Here is a 22,285-nt window from a genome sequence, read left to right on the forward strand (position 1 = left end):
ATATCATGAGCTAAAACCTTATGGCATTAATTACTTTCTTACAAAAAGATTATTGTCAGGTATTGAGTAAACCAATTTGGCTACAGATTTTGATCTCAAGTCTCTTGCACAGTGTAAACTGCTACTTTTTAAAGAATCCTTTTGTGTCATAAATATGTCTTTGTTTTCTACACTAAATATCTCTCTCGATGTACATGGCTGCAGGTGCTAAACCAATTTTTGATTTGTAACTGTAAAGTCATTCAATTCATTCTTTTTTTTTTCTTTTGTATACGGAAGCATCTAAGGCTAATTATTTTCTTAAGTTTATCTATTAAGAGATGGCTGATGACATACTTCCTGATGGAGATGGGTTGAGAGGATTTAAAATCATATTGGTGATGTCTGCTCTAGCTGCTAAGAGCGTTTCGCACGCTCCCGTGTAACTTATAAGCTAAGAGGGTTTCGGGGACTTAACTTATAAGATTTGGGTGAATGTGTTTATTAATATTTGGGTGAAGGCGGTAGATAAATGTTTGACCCATTTTTCTCCTTTTTTCTTCGGTCAACCGTAAAATGTAACATTGCTGGAAGAATGTGGCAGCCGACCACGACATGAAATACTTGAAGAATGTTTTTCTTTTTTTTTTGTTTTTTCTGTATCACATTACTTGGGACAGGGAGTATAATTTCTCTTCATCAATTTCAGTCATCCGAACATACCATTTGCTAATGGAAATGAATTGAGGATTTTATTGTGTGCTAATATTATAATAACACATCTAAAGTGACAGTCTGGGTACATAATGATATTAAATTTGATATGTTAACTTCTCTATACGTAACGTCCCATCTTGCACAATCCCGGGCCGTTACAGCACGGGTCATATTCTAGTAAAGAAACAAAAATGAACATAAAATGATGCAACGTCTTTTAGGGTGCATATGGCTAAAACATTAAACAATGTAAATTGTAACTAACAAAGCTAAAACAAGACTATTTCTTGTTGTTCCAAGTCGCCATTAAAATATGATTCAAATGGAATGATACCAGCTATACTGGCGGATATAGAGCTGTCAAACAGGCCGGCCCAGCCTGCTTTTGGTCGGGCTAGCCTGGCCCGTAGCCTGACCTGGGATTAGCCTGCTTACTGAACAGGCCAGGACGGCTATATATTTTACTAAGCCCAGCCTGAACCTGAGCCTGACCTGCTTTTAATGGGCCAGGACGGACCAGGCCCAGGCTAGCCTGTGTTCTTTCACAAAAACTTAAGGTGGAGGTGAGGTTCGCAGTTGCGACTGAGAACTCCTTCGAGGTGCACGAAACCAACTGTGCTGACGTTAATTTTGTGATTTTCAAATGCAGTGTACTTCATATAACTAAGTTAACGTGAAGAAATAATATGTTAGCTGAAAATAAATAGATGTTTAGGACGATATTTTAGGAAATTTGAGAAAATTCAAAGGAAGAAAATAACAAAACTGAAAAGTTTTAGGAAACTTGACAAAATTTAATGGAAGAACATAATAGATCTGTGTTTTTTATAGAATGCATGTAAATAGATTGATGTTTTTTTATATAGAAACTAAAATTTAAAAATACGTGAGATAAATATTACCTTAATTTTCTTCAATAAACATATTGAAAGTGTTGAGAAAATATAAAAATTCATTAATGCATTAAATTGGTAATCTATAGTTAATTTCAAAATTTATTAAGAGAAAGTAACGGATAAATTCAAGCAAATCAAATTTAATTATGTAGCTAAACTCTTTCACAATCTCCTATCATCCCGTTTTTAATATTATCTACTATAAATAAGCTTTAAAAAAATCCGAAATTTATGGCAATAAATCTAAGTAATAAGTACTTGCATTACGATATATTCGATTGTGACCACTGACCATGCAGAGTCAAGTGTAGTGGATCAGTGGTTGAAGACTCTTATTAATTTGGCTATGTCGTGGGATCGAGACTCCATACCATCGTACATTTTTTGATAAATATATACTGATATACAGGCCATGGCAGACCAGCCTGGTCAGGCTTGTACAGGCCCAGGCTAAAGCAGGCCAGGCCATAACTGGCTAGTAGGATGAATATCACGGCCTAGCCTGGGCCTGTCTTGAACTCGGCTCCATCCTGGCCTGTTTAGAGTATGGGCCAGGCCAGCCTTTAAAGCCTGGTTAAACTGGCCAGACCAGGCTGGCCTGACCTTTTTGATACCTTTAAGCATAATATCATTCCATATAGGACAAAAAAAATCATGACGATCTCATTGATCAATGGAATGGTACCGGTCACTAGTAGAGCTGGTATCAGCCCATATAAATTATGCTGAGTTTGGTCATTGGATAAGTCATGCATGGTCAAAATTCAAAAACATACATGATTAAAAAGATGATCAATTATTATTTGTTGATACTAGTACTAATAATTTAAGCAAGCTACATTCTACATCAAGGAAAAGGAAGCAGTAGGCTAGGCAGTACTTTGAAAAGCTAATAACAATTTCAATCAAAACAAACTTTACCATTTTTTGTGCATTGCTCTCTCAATATAGTCTTCTCTACCATAACTCAACAATCCCATAAATAGAGATATGGTGGGGTCATATCCTCTCCTCAAATAATGATCATCACCTCTCTTTTCATTTTATTAATTACTATCATTGATGGTCAAACAAGACATAGATGAGAAAGAAAGAAAGAAAGAACCCTCCTCATGGCATTCAACTTAGTTAAGGATTTGATTCTAATCACATTTCTCTTTTCTTATTAATATATCTTACTAATTTATAACCAAGCATTTTCTTTTTTCCCTTCTTCTTAAGATAAGGGAAGAAAAGAAGAACCTTTTACCCTCTCTTCTCTACTTCACTTTATATATTGTAGTTCAAACCAAAAAAATGATAAAGAGTAGTAGTATTTTGAGAAAGTCCATTTTCTTTAGGAGCTAGACTTCTCTTCTCTAACCCAAGTTGGACCTCTGTCTCTTCCTGAACCCTATAAATTCACCACCATCCAATAGTCAGTCACTTGTTTTGATCATCTCAAGCAATAATTGAGATCCAAAGAGAAGAAAAGATTTTGAGGAGAAATATGATGGTGGGTTCCTCTTTCTCTCACTCTCTCTGGCTTCCTAGTTTTCATTCCTCTTCTTCTACTTGTTTGTTTTCTCCTTTTATATAGACCCAAACCACTTATTGATCATGTCTTTTGGTTTATTTTCTGTCTTTCTCCAGGAAGAAGGCCATAAGCTAGTAGCATGGGAAGGTTATGTAGATTGGAGAGGAAAACCGGCCTTAAGAGGTCAACATGGTGGAATGGTTGCTTCCTCTTTTGTATTGGGTACTAATCCCATATCTCTATAATAACTCTTTCTAAGTATTATCTTGTGTTGATTCACAATTCTAACTTAGAACTATGATCTTGTGTTGTTTGTTCTTTTTTTTTTTGATGTAGTTGTGGAGGTACTGGAGAATTTGGCATATCTAGCGAATTCTAGCAACTTAGTAATGTACTTGTCGAAATTCATACACCTTTCGCCGTCGAAATCTGCAAACAATGTTACCAATTTCATGGGAACGGCATTCCTGTTAGCTCTTCTCGGCGGGTTCTTGTCGGACACTTTCTTTACTACTTATCATATCTACCTGATAAGTGCAGCCATTGAATTCCTGGTATGGAACAGAACTGGTTCTTTTTTCCTTTCTAATCTTCGGTCTTTTTGCTAATTAATACTCTTAATTAAACTTAATTAACCAACAATCTTAATAAGCAAGTGAGTTTACATGTACGGTTTCGGATAATACTTTTTTCCTAAAGAGGTTACCAAATTTCACAGTAAATATTATACTCCGCCCAGTTAAAATATAGTTCTTGCCTAGTACTAGTAATCTAGTGGAAGTTGATAACTCATGTCATGTCTTCTTATCACTAGAGTTTCTTAGTTTTTGCCCAGTGTTTAATACTGGTAATCCCGTGAAAATTGATAACCGTGTTCAACTTCTATCCTGTTATCATTAGAGTTTCTTTGCATCTTCTTTTAGGATTCCAGGAAGAAGAAGCTGATGACGGGGTTCCTCATAATCTGCAAATTTGTTTTATTTATTGTACTCATTAACACTTCTATGATTTTTGGGACAATGATTTGACACGTGTTTATAACCCATTAAACCTCGTGGAATGTGACGTTATCCCATAGTAATGGATGCTTTAATTATGTTTTTAGCTAAAATACACAAATTCCAGTGCCACAGTATACTTAGATTCTTCGTATACACCCCAAAATGGAACTGTCTTTATCGAAGGGCATGGCCGTATGGGTAAACTTATCTTGATAATTAAATTCCAAAATAGATTAAATTCCGGACCCACAATTCTGATAACGGTAACCGTCTATTTTCTGACTTGGAAAGTTTGATTTTTGAGGTTGTAACTTGGAATGAATGACAAATGCAGGGTTTAGTGTTGCTAACAGTGCAAGCTCGTTCACCATCACTGAAACCACCAAGCTGTAGTGATTCATGCAACGAAGTATCAGGAGGACAAGCAGCAATGTTGTTTGGAGGGTTATATCTGATTGCTCTAGGTGTTGGAGGGATAAAAGGATCGTTGCCGTCTCATGGAGCTGAACAATTCGATAATGACACCCCGCAGGGAAGGAAACAAAGATCAACGTTCTTTAACTACTATATTTTCTGCCTTGCGTGTGGAGCTCTGTTAGCAGTCACACTTGTGGTGTGGATTGAAGATAATAAAGGTTGGGAATGGGGTTTCGGAATCTCAACTGTGGCGATATTTTTGTCAATCCCAATCTTTTTGTTCGGCTCAGCACGGTATAGGAATAAGGTTCCCACTGGAAGCCCACTTACAACCATAATCAAGGTAAATTCTTTAAGGATATCCTCAACTTTCTAAAATAGTTGCTTCTGCTGTTATCCCTTTCTTTCTTGTCACAACTCAAAAGCCATTTCCAAAATTTTAGTTTTTCGTAGTTGACTGCTATGTCTGATTTTGGTAGGTCTTGGCAGCAGCAATGTTCAACAACTGTAGGAGTCCAAGTAATGCAGTTGCAAGCATGGTAGCTAGCCCTAACTATGCAACTAAAACAAGTAAAGCAGCAGAAGAGGAAACATTTGATGTACCAAGTAATAGTCTAAAGTTTCTTAACAGAGCAGTAACAAACAAACCTGCTCATCCAGCACTTGAATGCACCTTAGAACAGGTAGAAGAGGTGAAAATCGTCTTCAGAGTCCTTCCAATCTTTGCCTGCACAATCATGCTCAATTGTTGTTTAGCGCAACTTTCGACCTTCTCTGTACAACAAGCAGCCACCATGAACACTAAGCTTGGCACCTTGACGGTCCCACCGGCTTCCCTCCCTGTGTTCCCGGTTCTCTTCATCATGCTGCTCGCACCACTTTACAATCATGTAATTGTTCCATTTGCAAGAAAAATGACCAAAACAGAGATGGGTGTTTCTCATCTGCAACGTATCGGTATAGGGTTGTTTTTGTCTATTGTCGCAATGGCGGTGGCAGCTTTAGTTGAAGTCAGGCGAAAACGAGTGGCGACCCATTCAGGTCTACTGAACTCTGACGAGCCATTGCCCATCACTTTCTTCTGGGTGGCATTGCAGTACTTGTTTCTTGGTTCAGCTGATCTGTTTACCTTGGCTGGATTACTTGAATTTTTCTTCACTGAAGCTCCTGCAAGTATGAGATCATTGGCTACAGCCCTAACATGGGCTTCATTGGCAATGGGATATTACCTGAGTTCTGGACTCGTTTCAATTGTGAGCAGTGTTACAGGGACATCAGGGCACACAAGATGGCTCTCTGGTTCCAACTTGAATCAATACCATCTCGACAGATTTTACTGGCTCATGTGTGTTTTAAGTGGTCTAAATTTCGTGCACTATCTCTTCTGGGCGAACCGCTACAAATACAGATCGACACAACAGAGTACATAAATGAAGCTTTCTAATGTCAAAAGAAATAGAAATTAAGCTGTACTTACCTTTTTAATCATGGATGCTGCCTTCAGAGTCCTCGGAATCCTGTCGAGAGTAGAGTGTAGATATAGGTGATAATCAAGGATGTTATACCTTTTGGCAGCCAGCTTAGTGTCCTGGGTCTTAAGGCCCATCTTTTGTACTAACCAGTTCTCTTATAAAAACAAATACTCCTGGGTTGATATTCTCTTTCGTTTTAATGCAATTTTTGCAGATATATTACAATTTATTTAAAGAAGTAGAATATCAAGATGAACTGGTATAGAGACTGCTTACTGATGACGCAGTCTCCTTCTCCACCCGATTTATACAAATACTCAACTGTTCATTTTCCGCCATGATCCGTGACAGACAAATTCCTATCAAACAGATGATTGGAACCCCTAAAATCATATTCATGGTAGTTCTGTTATCTTATACAATATTGCTGCGATTGTACTGAAGACACAAAAAAGGAAAGAAAAAAGATCTACTGAAACCAGGGGGGCTGGTGTTTAAAACAAAAACAAAGTACTCCAGAGATTCATCTAGTGTGACCTATTTCGTGAGTATATATGCAGAACCTCCCCGGTCCTTAATTTACTAAGACGTACTTCCAACGATGACCTTTGCTGAAATGGAACTGGACTGCGTTGATTTTTGTTCACGATGGCCATTGCTGAATACCTAGTACCCATACCAATTGGTGTTTTATCTTCAGGTCCCTCCCAGAATGGAGCTTCTCCATCTCCTACTAGCTGCCAGTACCCGTTCCTCAGAGACTCAGCTTGCTCATCCGTGCAATTTTGTAGCAGCGCTTCAACTCGAAAGTTGATACCAAGAGAACCCAAGAACTGAGATTGAGATATTGGACCATGGACGGAAACATCTTCTGTAAAATGTTGGAAGATTTCAAAAGGTAAGATTTTCCATGGTGCAAGCAATTTATGTATCTAGACTACAGTACATACAGCAAGAGAAAACCTGAAGCTTCTTTTGCGGAATTCCTGATGGAGGCAAAGTCAACATAAGCACTAAGATCGGCAGAACCGGGATCATCAAGTATATCAACAAATGTGTGCTTCCGAATAGCCTGTATCCAAGAATGCTCTAGATTTAGTATATTATTAAGTTTAAGAAAGGTTTTCACAAATAAATGAGACCATGATGAATAGATTTCCAACTGTGCAGGTATCACTTCCTACAGAAGTGGGAACTCATAATAAGTCTTATCAGTAACTCAATTATATCAGAAGAAAATTGATAACTCGTGTTACCTCTATCTGAAACTATTCCATCTGAGCCATAATCGATTATGAGAGCCCCCCAACCATCAGAACCAATTCTCTTAGCAATTACCTGGGTCAAATCCATCCCCTTTGGGCAGATTTCTATTTGATCAAGCTTAGCAATATCTTCTTTTGTGGCCCCATGTACACCGTGTCATCACATAGAGGGTTGCTGGTGTAGGCTGTTGAGATAGAACAAAGCGAAATCTGAACAATATAAATGGGATCAAAAAATTCTTGCAGGAATATAGTCGTTATAACAGCAAAAGATTCTTACGATGCGTCATCTGCAACATCAACCATCTTTTCACACCAGCCACGTGAAGCCCTCTGTAGATGATGTAAGAAATAGAAAATGAATTAACTTTTCTCATGAAGCACACTGGCCATGTTATTTATTGCTCATGATTCTAACAGTTTAAAGTTTTATTACAGGTGACAGTTAACATTGATATAATCAGGTCAACCATAAACAAATTGTTTTATAAGGAAAGAGCCAATTGAATATCCTTTGAAAATGAAATAGCTGGGGACTAACCAGGAATTGATGAACAGGCAAAGCATCATAAAATTCATGGCCGATAATGATTGTTGGCACTGAAAGAAATGTTAAAGTCAAGCACGTAGTCAATTGAATGATAAGGAAGAATGAGAAACTGGTGGAGAAGTGAAAGGAAAGGCATCAATGTTACTAATGCGTGAATCTTGGCGTCAGGCATGCACAAGACGAAAAACTACATTCTTCATTGGACTTGATCTTTTACGTGAGTGTTTCATTTGCTACTCTTCCATCAAAATTTTACATTCCCAGAATATGCAAGGAGAACAGTTAAGCAGACAATTTACTCAAATGCATAAATCAGAGCTGCGAAAGAACTCCATACATCCGAATGGAACCTGCTCCAGTGTGGCATGCCAAGATACAGGAGCTCCACCGAACATGCTAACAACCATTTTATCACCATAGCTTCCAGTGTCATCTTCAGTACACTTTAATGCACTGTACTGAAGCTTCTTTAAAGTGGGACTACACTCTACCATGTGTATATTCAGTGACTTCATGAACTTCTCAAATTTAGAAGAACCCTACAGTGAAAAAACTGCCCTATTAACTAAACAGGTGGTGTGTACACATAAAAGAGAAAAATGAAGTTATAATTAGGTGACCAATGGAAGGGTTCTAAGCATAGATATGAAAAATACGGTGCCTTACACGTAGAAGATCAGCCATCAGTATTCCTCTTCCTGGACCAAGTTCAATGAGGTTCACTTTCTCAGGTTGTCCCATTTGCTCCCACAAGGACATTGCCCATACACCAACCATCTAGAAACATAAAAAAGACCAAAAATTACGGTTTCAACGGATCAATTATCTGCAACTGCTGAAACATGCAATGAAATAAGTACAACTTGAAGCCGAAAAATGTCAATTGCCATGAATATGTTCATTTGGTGAACCCCAAAGCTTATAAAGGCATGCTATTGTTCAAAACTGAAGCAACACAATCTCCAAAGTAACGCCATATAAGGCTTCTACATTTGTGATTTCGTCGAAATCTAATCATTGAGGTTAACATCATTCAGCAAGAATTTGAATATCCACTTAATTAGATTGGACATTAAAAATCACAAGTATAGAGAAAAAAAATAGAAAACTTTACCTCTCCAAACATCTGACTAACTTCAGAAGATGTAATGAAATCTCCACCCGATCCAAAGACATCCCTATTAATGTAGAATCCAGCTTTAGGGTTAGTCAAAACTTCCTCCATATACTCTGCAACTGACATTGGTCCACCCGAAACTAACAACAATCCATACAAAATTTCAGTCAAAATCACAAAATTTCAGTCGAAGTTGCATCATTTAGCAAAGGGCTTACTAAGATACATTCAATTTCAATCTCTAAACCTAGTAAACAATCCAATTAATGAAAATAGAGACACTTTTACTCACCTTAATGATGCCTTTTAGATGCTTAACAAGCTCAGAATCTGAGGATGGTTCATGGGAATGCTCTGGTGGACTGTATAAGGAAGATCGACCAATGGAGATTTTGAGAGAAGGTTGAAGAATTGTTGTCTCTTCAGTTTCATCTTTACTAGGAAAAGATGGGTCTGTGTGTGATTGAGGAGAAGATGAAGATGAAGCTGAAGACAGAGATAATGAGGATGAAAATGAGGAGAGAGATGGAAAAGGATTAACACATGTAAATATATAATAATATCAACACATATTAAGTACATGCAATGAAGAATATGGAAACAAGATTCCTACATGCAAAGAATAATATGTGACTCAATGTAGTCGATCTCGGATTCCGGTTTGTCTCGGTCCCGAGCGAGACACTGGTACAACGTTATCTCGGGGAGATTCCGTTTACAAATCTCGGTGTAATTTCGGTTTCAACTTTTATGGATTACTGTATCATGATTCTATCCGTCTTCTAATCAGTTAGAATAGAGGGGGAAATTCATATGCAGCAAATACTGAAGTATTATATGAAACCAGAACTAAAACAATAAAATTGAAGAAATGAACAAACACAGCAGTTAAGAACCTTGCAGACAAACCATCAAACTGTAAGCAATTAAAAGGATTACGACATAGCTTTTGTATCATCCTAAGTTAAGATTGAGAAATGAAGAAAAAAATACAGTCGCAATGAATTCATCGGTTTAAGCAGCAAGTGGTACGAAAGCCAAAATTGTGCCACAGGTCTCAACGAACATGCTTGAAGTAAGCAGCATATTGTTACTTCTAATGTTAACACCAGCAATAACAACTAATTTAAACAAAGCCACGTTACTGTCAGAATAGATCAATGATAAGGCCAGTGAAAAGAATATATATCAAGGAAGTAATCTCTCTTTTGATTATGCTTAGACAAAAGACTGATTAAAAAGGCAAGAAGAGGAAACAGAGGGAGAAATTAAGCTTAGGCACACACACCAACAGGAAAGAAACCCAACTGTGGTAAGAGGAAAACTAAATAGCAGCTCACAGTGTGCTAGATTTTAACTGCCTACCCATCTAACAACTTTTCAGTCACTACAAATGGAAAAATATATGCATCGAAGCGACAATTAGCTAAGAAAGATATTTTTTTATCTTAAGGCATTAAACAGAATTTGCTGTAACACAGCAAAGTGATCAGAACCTGAAAGATAACTTACCACCAATGTAACACATGAATCAAGATGAAAGTGCGAAGCTACTAAGCTAGAGACGAAATAAAAACTACCAAGCCAACACACCACAAGAAATATTGCTCAAATATGAACATGCCGATGGTTGATATGAAGTGATGTACACACTACCAGCAAACACAACGCAAACAAGTTCATCATAGAACTTTTTCCTCAATTGAGAAATATCATTTTTCCTCTTGTCACACATAAACAGCTCGCAATACGGAAGACACTAAGTACACAATTAGCTAAAGCAAGAAATAGGAAAAATGAAATACGAGGATGAGCTTCAGACATGAGAACACGAATCACATGGTCAAACAGAAGCATCCATATCAAATTGCCCCCAAGTAGTGGTTGTTTGCTCAGTCATCCTGTTAAGATGGTCATAGACTCATAGCATACAGTACAATGATTTTTCTAAACACAATCAGAAACAAAAATTGGTATCATACTATCATATATTAAGCATCTTGGACTAAATTGGTATCATACTATCATACAATTTCAAAAATTGGTATTCAACAATTCCCAATTTCAGATAAATCCTAATTACATAAACCCTAAATTTAAGAACATCAATCATCTCAACTTCGATTATAATCAATAAAAACATCATGCATCAGTCTATTTTAACAAAAATAAAGAAAGGGTTTGGATTACTTACTTGTTTTCTGATTGAAAACCTAATCTTCTCTGATTGAAAACCTAATCTTCCTGAAACTCTTTCTCAAACCCGACCAAGTCACCAAACTCTCTAGTCTGACTCTTCTATATCCATCTATATCTACTTCTCTCGCTGTAAATCTTGCTCTATCGATCCAACTACCTCTCTTTTTTCTTCTCTCGATCTGTTTCTGGGTTTTTTTCTTTCTCTGCCAAATTGAGAAAGTGATGTTAAGTTGTTAACTCGAAATTTCTCTGTGTGATTTCTCGCCCGGAATTCCGGTTTATGTGTAAAATCTCGGCCGGATTTTCGGTTACATCTCGGGCATTTTCCGTTTCGGCGGAAAGTTGCATTCCGGGTTGCGTTGGTCCGGAAACGGAATTTCCGGCGGAATTCCGGCCAAGATGGCCGAAATTGACTACACTGATGTGATTGAATGCATGAAGATTATTACATGCAAAGAATAATATGTGATTGAATGCATGAAGATTATTATGCAATGAAGAATATGGAAACAAGATTAGTACATGCAAAGAATAATATTGATGTAATTAGTTTTAATTTCTTTGATTAATTTTAATTTCTTTGATTAATTTATAGGAATAAATGTAATTCTTTTGATGTAGTTATAGTATGAGGATCCTCACTCATTCAATGTATTTGTACAAGTAGTATATATACAAAATAATGAAATCAATCTCATTACAGTTGTATGAGATTTAAAACCAAAACCAATATTTCTACATGGTAATCTAGAGCTAGGTTAGATAATTTTTTTTTTCTCAATTCTCTGCAACTGCATCAACAATGGTTGTTGAGGATGAAACTCTACCTCCTCCACCTCCCAACAATAATCCTCCACCTAATAGCGAATCAGGTCTATCCCCATCAAGCCCCTATTACGTTTATCCGGCTGACAATCCTACCACTGTCATCTTCACCCCTCTTCTCACCAGTGACAACTATTGCATATGGGAAAGAGGAATCAAAAAGGCCCTAAGTGCTAAAGCCAAACTCGGTTATATTGATGGACCCATTGTGAAACCCACTGATCCAATTGATCTTTCCCATTGGACTCGAGCAGATGACTTAGTTGGTAGCTGGGTTGCCAACTCAGTTGACCCAGAATTACGTGGGAGTGTTCAATCATTCCCATATGCAAGAGATTAATGGTTAGAGATCAAAAAACGATTCTCTCATACCAATGCTCCTAAGCTTTTTGCTCTCAAACAATCAATATCTTCATTGAAACAAGAAAATCTGAATATAGCAATGTATTTCACTCGACTCAAGTCTCTTTGGGATGAACTGGATTCATTCAGGCCTCTCGTCCCTTGCATTTGTGGAGCAGGCAACGATTTTGTAGATCACCACAATCAAGATCGTTCCATGGAATTCCTTCAGGGTTTTCATGACTGCTTTTCTGCTCTCCGCAGTCAATGCCTATTAATGGAGCCAATGCCATCTGCAGTAAAGCTATACAATCTTGTAAGGAAGGAGGAATCACAACAAGGTATAAACTCATCCTCCACTATTCATGTTGAATCTGCAACACTCAGTGTCTCTCGCAGTGACTCTTATTCAGCTAGACCAAATCCAAGGTCTTATTCCAATCCCGGGACTACATCCAACGCTGGGAATGGTACCAACAAGAGACAAAAACCTTTTTGCGACCACTGCAACAAACATGGTCATACTCGGCTTACCTGCTGGAAGCTCAATGGCTACCCAAAATATCCGTCGATATCCAGAGATATTTCAACTCCGACATATGCTGCTGCTGCTGTTCCTAATACACAGGCTGCTCCTGGTATAACTGCAGCTCAATATGCCAGACTTATGTCTTTATTGGAACCAGACAATGGAGACACTGCTGTCATTCCATTTGCTAATTTTGCAGGTATTGCTCTAACTTGTTCTTCTAATGTTTGGATTATAGACAGTGGCGCAACTCATCACATTTGCTCCACTCTCTCTTATTTTTCTTCTTACACATTGGTTATGAACCCAATCACGGTTCAACTACCAGATGGTTCGAATATATCTGTCACTCATATTGGGACTGTGAACTTATCTCCCAATATTCAACTACTCAATATTTTTCACATTCCAAGTTTTAAATTTAACTTGATCTCTGTAAGTCAGCTTACAAGCACATAAAACTGCTATATCAATTTCTCACATGAGTCTTGCATCTTTCAGGACCGTCTCACGAACAAGGAGATTGGATGGAGTAGGCGCATCGCTGGCCTCTATCATTTCAGTTTCCAACCGTCAGTTTCATCTTTAGCTGCTAATAAACCGGTGGATATATGGCACTGTCGTCTCGGTCATCCACATATGGATTGTTTTAATTTTTTAGCTCGTAATTTTGCTTATGTTCGTTATTCATTTAAACACTTATGTGCTGTATGCCCACGGGAAAAACAATCTCGTCTCAAGTTTAATAAAAGTGTTTCTTTATCGAAGCATCCATTTCAATTAATTCATGCTGACATATGGGGTCCTTTTTCTACCGCCTCTTTAACTGGTGCAAAATATTTTCTTACAATAGTAGATGATTACTCTAGATGTACATGGGTATTTTTGATGAAAGTAAAGTCTGAAACTTTGAAGTTTCTCAAATATTTCTTTGCCTTTGTTATAAAACAATTTGGGCATCACATTACCAGCATCTCCTCTAGTATCAATTCATTAATTATTCCTCAACTACAGACTTTCAGGTCTGATAATGGGTCTGAGTTCAAATCAAATGAACTTCAATCTTGGTTTCATCAAAATGTAGTTCTCCATCAAACCAGTTGTGCATATACGCCACAACAAAATGGTATTGTTGAACGCAAGCATCGTCACTTTCTCAACGTTGCAAGGTCTTTACGCTTTCAAGCCAATTTACCCATCCAATTTTGGGGAGACTGCGTTTTAGCTACAACATATTTGATTAACAAATTACCAACACCGGTATTATCTCATAAATCTCCACATGAGTTACTTCTCAATTCGCCACCAGATTATTCACATCTCCGAGTGTTTGGTTTCCTTTGTTTTAGCAGAAATATACGTATTTGTAACAAATTCAATCAACGTGCTAAGCCTGGAATTTTCATCGGATATCTGCATGGCCAAAATTTTTGATCTGTCATCAAAATCTGTGTATGTATCACGCGATGTAGTGTTTCATGTACATACATTTCCTTTTAAAGATATTTCTTCATCACCATCAGTTCTTGTTGAGCCTTCACAGCCTGATTATTCTTATTACAACTCCATATTTCAGTCCCAATCATGTGGTGATATTCTAAGTCCTCAACATTCTATCTCATGCTCTCAGTATCAGTCGCATTCTGAGCATTTAGATCCTATCGTACATTCTCATGATTCCGATGCACAACCAACTATTGCTACACGCAATTCCATGAGTCGCTCGTCTTCTGTACATCCTGCAGAATCAATTTCTGCCGATATTACTACTGTTCCGGTAGTTCCGTCACCTGTCGTATTCCCAGGCCAATCAGCGACATCTCCACGTAATCAGGTGCCTATCTCTACAGAGATTCCATCACCAGCAATACCTTCACATCCATCTCGTTCTCGTAATCCACCAACCTATTTAAAGGATTACCATTGTTTTTCTAACGGATGCGTCTTCATCACTGTATCCAATGACAAATTATTTGTCCTTCGATAAATTCACTCCTTCACACAAAGCTTTTTTAGATTCAGTTATTCTCAATGATGAACCGAGATCATTCTCTCAGGAAAATAAATGTCTCAAATGGCGTGCAGCCATGGCCAAGGAAATCATTGCTTTGGAAGCCAACAATACTTGGATATTAGTAGATTTACTACCTGGTAAAACAACCATTGGCTGCAAATGGGTTTTTAAAATCAAGTTCAATGTTGATGGTACAATTGAACGTTACAAGGCTCGACTGGTAGCCAAAGGCTACACACAACAAGAGGGTATAAACTACTATGACACCTTTGCACCAGTAGCTAAGTTGGTTACTGTTCTTGTCTTATTATCTATTGCATCTATTAAGGGATGGTCTCTTTATCAAGTTGATGTCAACAATGCGTTTCTTCAAGGTGATTTGGATGAAGAAATTTACATGAAGATGCCACCAGGTATGGCACGTCCAGGTGAGTCCAAAGTTTTTAAACTTAAAAAGTCTCTTTATGGTTTAAAACAAGCCTCTCTCCAATGGTTTGCGAAGATTTCTTCAGTTTTGTTATCTGAAGGTTTTACTAAATCCTTATGTGATAATTCTCTTTTCACATATCATCGTGGTACAACCTCTACATTTGTTCTTGTCTATGTTGATGATATTATCATCACTGGTACAGATAATAACTTCATTAATTCTCTCAAATTGCGTCTCGCTTCTCATTTTTCAATCAAGGATCTTGGTTGTTTGAAGTATTTTTTGGGCATTGAAGTTTCTCGCTCATCAAAGGGTATATTTCTATGTCAAAGAAAATATATCCTTGATATCCTTAAGGATTCCGGCTTCACAGGGGCTCGTACATCAACTTTTCCAATGGATACAAAACTCAAGTTGCTTCCTACAGATGGTACGAAATTGACTGATCCAATCTGCTTTCGTCGTTTAATAGGTCGTTTGTTATATCTTACGGTAACACGACCAGATATCACATACTCAGTTAATTATCTGAGTCAATTTTTGCAACATCCAAGATCAGCTCATATGGATGATGCTCATCGCATTCTAAGATATCTCAAGGGAACCATTTGACATGGCATATTCTTGTCCTCATCCAGTTCTCCTTCTATTCATGGTTACACAGACTCTGATTGGGCAGGCTGCCCAATTACTCGTCGCTCTACCACTGAATATTTTGTTACCTTAGGTAATAGTCCAATTTCTTGGAAATCAAAAAAGAAAAACTATTGTGGCTCGTTCATTAGCTGAAGATGAATATCATGCTTTAGAAAATCTAATTGCTGAGCTTCAATGGTTAGTTTATCTCTTCAAAAGACATGCACATTTCTTGTCCTCTTCCTATCACTGTTACTTGTGATAGTCAAGCAGCAATTCATATTGCTCAAAATACGGTATTTCACGAGCGTACTAAACACATCGAGATTGATTGTTATTTTGTTCGTGAAAAGTTAATAAGTGGATTGATTCTACCAAAACATCTTCCGTCGTCTGATCAACTGGATGATGTTTTTACTAAGCCTTTGGGAGCTTCGCAATTTGGTCGTCTAGTTGGCAAGTTGGGCGTTCGTTCAGGCTCTACCGCTCCAACTTGAGGGGGGTATTAACACATGAAAATATATAATAATATCAACACATATTAAGTACATGCAATGAAGAATATGGAAACAAGATTCATACATGCAAAGAATAATATGTGATTGAATGCATGCAATGAAGAATATGGAAACAAGATTAGTACATGCAAAGAATAATATGTGATTGGATACATGCAATGAAGAATATGGAAACAAGATTAGTACATGCAAAGAATAATATTGATGTAATTAGTTTTAGTTTCTTTGATTAATTTATAAGAATAGATTTAATTCTTTTGATATAATTATAGTATGAGGATCCTCACTCATTCAATGTATTTGTACAAGTAGTATATATACAAATTAGTGAAATCAATCTCATTACAGTTGTATGAGATTTAAAACCAAAACCAATATTTCTACAAAAAGTTCTTCGGAGGATGCCATTAGAGAATACGGAGGAGGAGGAGGTCGATGAAGAAGAAATGAGCAACTTTCTCAGCATTTTTCTCTGTTTCAATGTAGCACCCAAACTCTCTCTCTAATTTCTTTCAGTTTAATACCGAAAATTGACAATGTTTAGGGCCGACCATGTACAAAACCCTCACTAGAGTGGATGCCTACTAGGGGTATGAGACAAGGCGATCCATTTTCTCCTAACTTTTTCATTTTGGCGATGAAATTCTTATCTAGAAGCTTAATGGTTACTGAGACTAACAAGGCTATTACAAGTGTTAAAATGGCAAGAGAGCTCCACCCATTTCCCATTTGCTCTTTGCAGATGAGTCGATGACATCCTCATTTTTTCCAAAACTGATGGGCATAATATTGAGAACATTTTGAATATTCTGCATAATTTGGTAGTGTCGCTGGTCAAACTTTGAATTTTGACAAATCTTGTGTTTATTTAAGTGGAAATCTTAATCCATGAGCTTGTGAGTATCTAGGTATGAAACTTAATATGAAACTGGTTAGTGATACTGAAACCTACTTAGGTGCTCCTTTGCTTTTGGGTCATTCCAAAGTCAGATCTTTTGATCATATAACTCAATCCTTTGAAGCTAGGATCAAGAATTGGGTAAGTATATCCAGGTAAAACTACTCTAATAAAGTTTGTCTTGAATTCTCTCCCTATTTATCAAATGGGTTGCTTTAAGATTCCTAATACCATTATTGATAAGCTTGATACTTTGCAGAGAAATTTCTGTCGGGGTCATCAATTTAACAAAAGTTTAAAGTTCTTAGCCTGGACTAATCTCAATAAGCCTAAGGAATTATGAGGACTAGGTTTTAGGAATTTAGAAACCTTCAATAAGGCCTTAATCATGAAATTAGAATAAGCTCAAAAGAGGATGAGTTATGGATACAAATTCTTGAGGCTAAATACTTTATAAGTGACAGTTTCCTTAATTTAGAAAAACTTAAAGATAATAGTTCTTGGATTTGGACATGAATTTTTAGATGCATAAGGCTAAGTCTTATGGGCTAGATTGAAGGTGCTAGATTAGCAGTTAAGTGTTGCAATTCAAAAAAAAGTGTGGCCTAAAAGTTAACACTAGTTCTCTCTCCTACCAGTTGCTAGCATGTGAACTAGCAGCTAGATAGTTTCGCTAAATGATTCAGGGCAAAAAAAAAAAAAAAACCTTTTCGCTGAATGGTTCAGCGCTGGTAGATACATATTTTAATCTGACGGTTGAGATTTAAAGCGCTGAATGGTTCATCGCTAGGCTGACGTGGACTACTAATCTAGCTACTAAATTAGCACACCGTAAGACTTAGCCTAAGTGTGATTAAGGAGAACAGTTTTTGGGCCATTAGGTGTGGAAATAAAGTTAAAGGTTGAGATAAATGGGTCATAGGACTTGAAAAGGCGGGGGTCTAACAACCACACCCAATATTTCGTTTGGCAATCTGAATAGACAAATTCCAATATACTTTCAAGAGAATCAACTAGACAGCTAGACTCAATCTAGATAAAAGTATATCAAAGAGTTTTATATCTTTGTCTCTCAATTTAATCTGCAATCAACAAATAGGAATTTGAGAGCTCGATTGAATATAAGAGAAATAACTTGAACAGTACCAAAGACCAATGTTCAAGGATCAATCATTTCCAATCAACAACCAATGTTTGGATTTCCCAATTGATCGATTCAACGCACAACCTGTGATATTTCAATTATATAACAAAATATAATGCGGAAAAGAAATAACACAGACACCAGAATTTTGTTAACGACGAAAACCGCAAATGCATAAAAACCCCGGGACCTAGTCCAGATTTGAACACCACACTGTAATAAGCCGCTACAGACACTAGCCTACTACCAATGAACTTAGGATTAGACTGTAGTTGAACTCTAATCAATATCACACTTTCAAGGTACAGTTGCGTTCCTTACGTCTCTGATCCCAGCAGGATACTACGCACTTGATTCCCTTAACTGATCTCACCCACAACCAAGAGTTGCTACGACCCAAATTCGAAGACTTGATAAACAAAACTGTCTCACACAAAAAAGTATATAGGAATAGATAAATTTATCTCCCACAGAAATACCTACGAGTTTTGTTTTTGTCTTTTGATAAATCAAGGTGAACAGGAACCAATTGATATACCGGACTTATATTCCCGAACAACAGCCTAGAAATATCAACCACCTCACAATAATCTTAATCGTATGGTAGCGAAACAAGATATTGTGGAATCACAAACGATGAGACGAAGATGTTTGTGACTACTTTTTATCTTGCCTATCGGAGATTAAATCTCGAGCCAATCTTAGAGAACATAGTACTCAAATACGATAGAAACAACAAGATCAGATCACGCAACTACAGAGAAAATAGTTGGGTCTGGCTTCACAATCCCAATGAAGTCTTTAAGTCGTTAACCTACAGGATTTCGTGAAAAACCTAAGGTTAAAGGAGAATCGACTCTAGCTTATATAACTAGTATCACACAAGAGGTGTGGGGATTAGGTTTCCCAGTTGGTAGAGTTCTCCTTTATATAGTTTTAAAATTAGGGTTTGCAATCAATGTTACCTTGGTAACAAAGCATTGAATATTCACCATTAGATGAAAACCTGATTAGATTAAAGATAATATGTTTCAACCGTTAGATTGAACTTATCTTGTTATACACAAATGAAACGTACCTTCATTTAGGTTTAGTAACCGTACCTAAATGTGTACACCATGTTGGCTCAACCGTAGTTAACCGAGGTTAGCTATATGAACATTCTCATATCAACCTTATTCATCTTAACCATAACTAGTTCAAATGACTCAAATGAAACTAGTTAAAGAGTTGTTCAATTGTTATATTCTCATAGAAGTATACAAGAACATAATTGAAGCAAAATCGGTTTGATTCACTCGAATCAATTTATGAACATTATAGCCACGGTTTGCAAAGAATGCATTCCTTAATATATAAATGTATTAGTTCATGAGCCAACTGATTTTAGAACTTTAACCGCTCAAGTATGCAAATGGGTACGCATACTTAAGTAGCATGTATGAGTTTGGGTTCGCCAGTATGCAAACGGGTACGCATACTTAGTACATTTCAGTCTCCACATACATTTTATTGATGAAGTTCCACAAGCTCTACTTAGTAGTTCTTCGTCTTCAATTGATGAACGCAATGAAGTCTAATGCTCAACTACACAATCTATCCTAGTCCGAGACATTACTATAAGTAGACTAGAAATCAAGACTTGTAGATTTGATCACTAACATTGACAAACAAGCTTGAGATAGCAACGCTTGCGAGTTCGACCGAGCAGTGCTTTAACAATCTCCCCTTTGTCAATTTTAGTGACAAAACTATCAATACATATGGATTACAAAATAAATAAACTTTGTAGCTTCTCACCCAAATGCTTGATCTTCTTGGTACTTCAACATTACTAAATCTTCGTCACTTTCAAGTACTCCAATGATTCCAAATGTGTTCAACTCAGCATCATAGTTGTTGAAGATCTGTAGCTATAACAATGAGAAAAAAATTGCTCTTAATCATTGTAATACAGTGTCATAGTATCATTACACAACATCAAAGTTCAATTGTATCACAACTTTGACAACAATACCATGGTGATATGTATCACTCCCCCTTAGTCAATACTTCATCTCACAATGAAAACTACTCCCCCTTACATAATGATCCGTAAACCATACGTATTTGTAGTGTGAACTACACATTAATTCTCCCCCTTTTTGTGAATATAAATTGGCAAAGGTACGAAAACTAGTGGGATCCTCATGAAATTTTCATAGAGATACTTCATAACCAAAAGAAAACAACATACCAACTTGTTTCGATGATTTCACATAGTCGAAACTTAGTGTATTCATCAAGGAGTTTATAAAGATACAAGATAACCCCTACAATATTCCACAGCCGCACTCCCCACAAAGATTTGGCAATTAAGCACAAGTTAAAATAAGAATTCTCCCCCATAAAATGTCATTCCCGAAAGAACAACAAGAGCGACCTTACTTTTACAAGAAAATAAGGATTTCTTTGGACATTAACAAATCACATGAAACATGAATTTGTATCCAAAAATCTCAATTGAATTAACCACAAGAATCATGATCAATTCAATTGGTCATGCTGAACATAAGAGAACTTACGGAGCAACACAATATTTGCACAAAGATGTGGATTAGGGAAATACCAATATTGCGGAATAATCAAAGATTCATTCTGTTTTTCATCACTATCTCTGTAAACAAAAGTTCATCCTTTCTTCCATCAATATTTGCATAACGACATAAAAGGTTTAACTTTTGTAGTCAAAAGTTCATTATATCTTTTACCAATATTTTCATATCGACATATAATAGAGTTAACTTTTGAACAAGTATGGGACAGTCAAGGTTCACATACGTAAACAACATATCCCATAACCATTTTCAATATATAATATTGTTAGAGCATTGCTCGGTCGAACTCGCATGTGTTGCTATCTCAAGCATGTTTGTCAATGTTAGTGATCAAAACTATAAGTCTTGATTTCTAGCCTATATAGCTAAAGGTCTCGTACTAGGATAGAAAGTGTAGTTGAGCTCAAGACTCCATGGAAATCATCATACAAGACGAAGGAATACTCAAGGAACTGGTGGAACTTTATCAACTAAAAGGTATATGGAGACTTGAACTTATCTATCACTCAAAAGTCTATTTACTCTATCTCCTACTCTTGAGACAAAAGTCGTTTTGATATATAGACTTTGATTATACACATTTGCTATTTCGAGCCGAGTTTAACTCGCCTATCTATTTCTCGAAATATGTGTTGGTAAGCTTTCGCTTTAGCCAAGTTCATCTTTACCTAGTGACGAATGTCATGTTATGCTTCAATCACTTTGAAAATTGCTCAGACGGAAAATGATCTGTGAATAACGGCTATATAACGTCCTCTGAGAATGTTTCAATGATTGAAATTAGAGTTTAGATTACATAACCATTGGTAGGATATAAGCATCGTTGTGGAAATACATATATGTATAAGTCCTTATTCCTTGAACCAAAGTTTGTGAACTTTATTGATCAAGAGAAACGGAATGTGGCATGAGCCAAGTCCGCGAACTGGCGAAAGTTCTCGACCTGAGAATTTCTGCTGGAGTTTGTGAACTCCTTCCGTGAGCTTAAGTTCGCGAACCCAGTCCGCGAACTTGAGTAGGTTATATCTAAAATCGGTTGTCCTTGAACTCAAGTTTATATAACTAAGGAATGCTTTTGCAAACCGTGGATATAAAGTTCATGAACCGATTCAAGTGAATCAAACCGTTTTTGCTTCGATTGTGTCTTGTGTAGTTACACTACACCATATCAGCTAATTTGCCACGTTTGTTTTTTCGGCTTTGCAACGTATACAGACGTTGCT

The 22,285-nt window shown here is 36.9% G+C and overlaps 1 protein-coding gene and 1 pseudogene across 1 annotated transcript; one reads left to right on the top strand and one right to left on the bottom strand.

Annotated features, from left to right (window-relative positions):
• Positions 1-2,812: 2,812 nt before the first annotated feature.
• Positions 2,813-6,186, top strand: LOC113331439 (protein NRT1/ PTR FAMILY 4.6-like). The gene is made up of 5 exons (XM_026578144.1): positions 2,813-3,087; positions 3,225-3,330; positions 3,445-3,662; positions 4,444-4,869; positions 5,006-6,186. The coding sequence occupies exons 1-5, from the start codon at positions 3,082-3,084 to the stop codon at positions 5,954-5,956; spliced, it is 1,707 nt and encodes a 568-aa protein (XP_026433929.1). The 5' UTR covers positions 2,813-3,081; the 3' UTR covers positions 5,957-6,186.
• A 185-nt stretch (positions 6,187-6,371) lies between these two features.
• On the bottom strand, positions 6,372-9,437 carry LOC113331440 (annotated as a pseudogene).
• Positions 9,438-22,285: the final 12,848 nt, after the last annotated feature.

This window comes from Papaver somniferum, unplaced genomic scaffold (genome assembly GCF_003573695.1).
Source record: "Papaver somniferum cultivar HN1 unplaced genomic scaffold, ASM357369v1 unplaced-scaffold_125, whole genome shotgun sequence".
Classification (NCBI taxonomy): Eukaryota; Viridiplantae; Streptophyta; class Magnoliopsida; order Ranunculales; family Papaveraceae; genus Papaver; species Papaver somniferum.

What these genes read in the sequence shown, in the direction of transcription:
- LOC113331439 (XM_026578144.1), top strand. An exon ending in TGCTTCCTCTTTTGTATTGG is followed by an intron (nt 3,331 to 3,444) that starts GTACTAATCCCA and finishes TTTTTGATGTAG; the next exon opens with TTGTGGAGGTACTGGAGAAT. An exon ending in CACTTACAACCATAATCAAG is followed by an intron (nt 4,870 to 5,005) that starts GTAAATTCTTTA and finishes TGATTTTGGTAG; the next exon opens with GTCTTGGCAGCAGCAATGTT.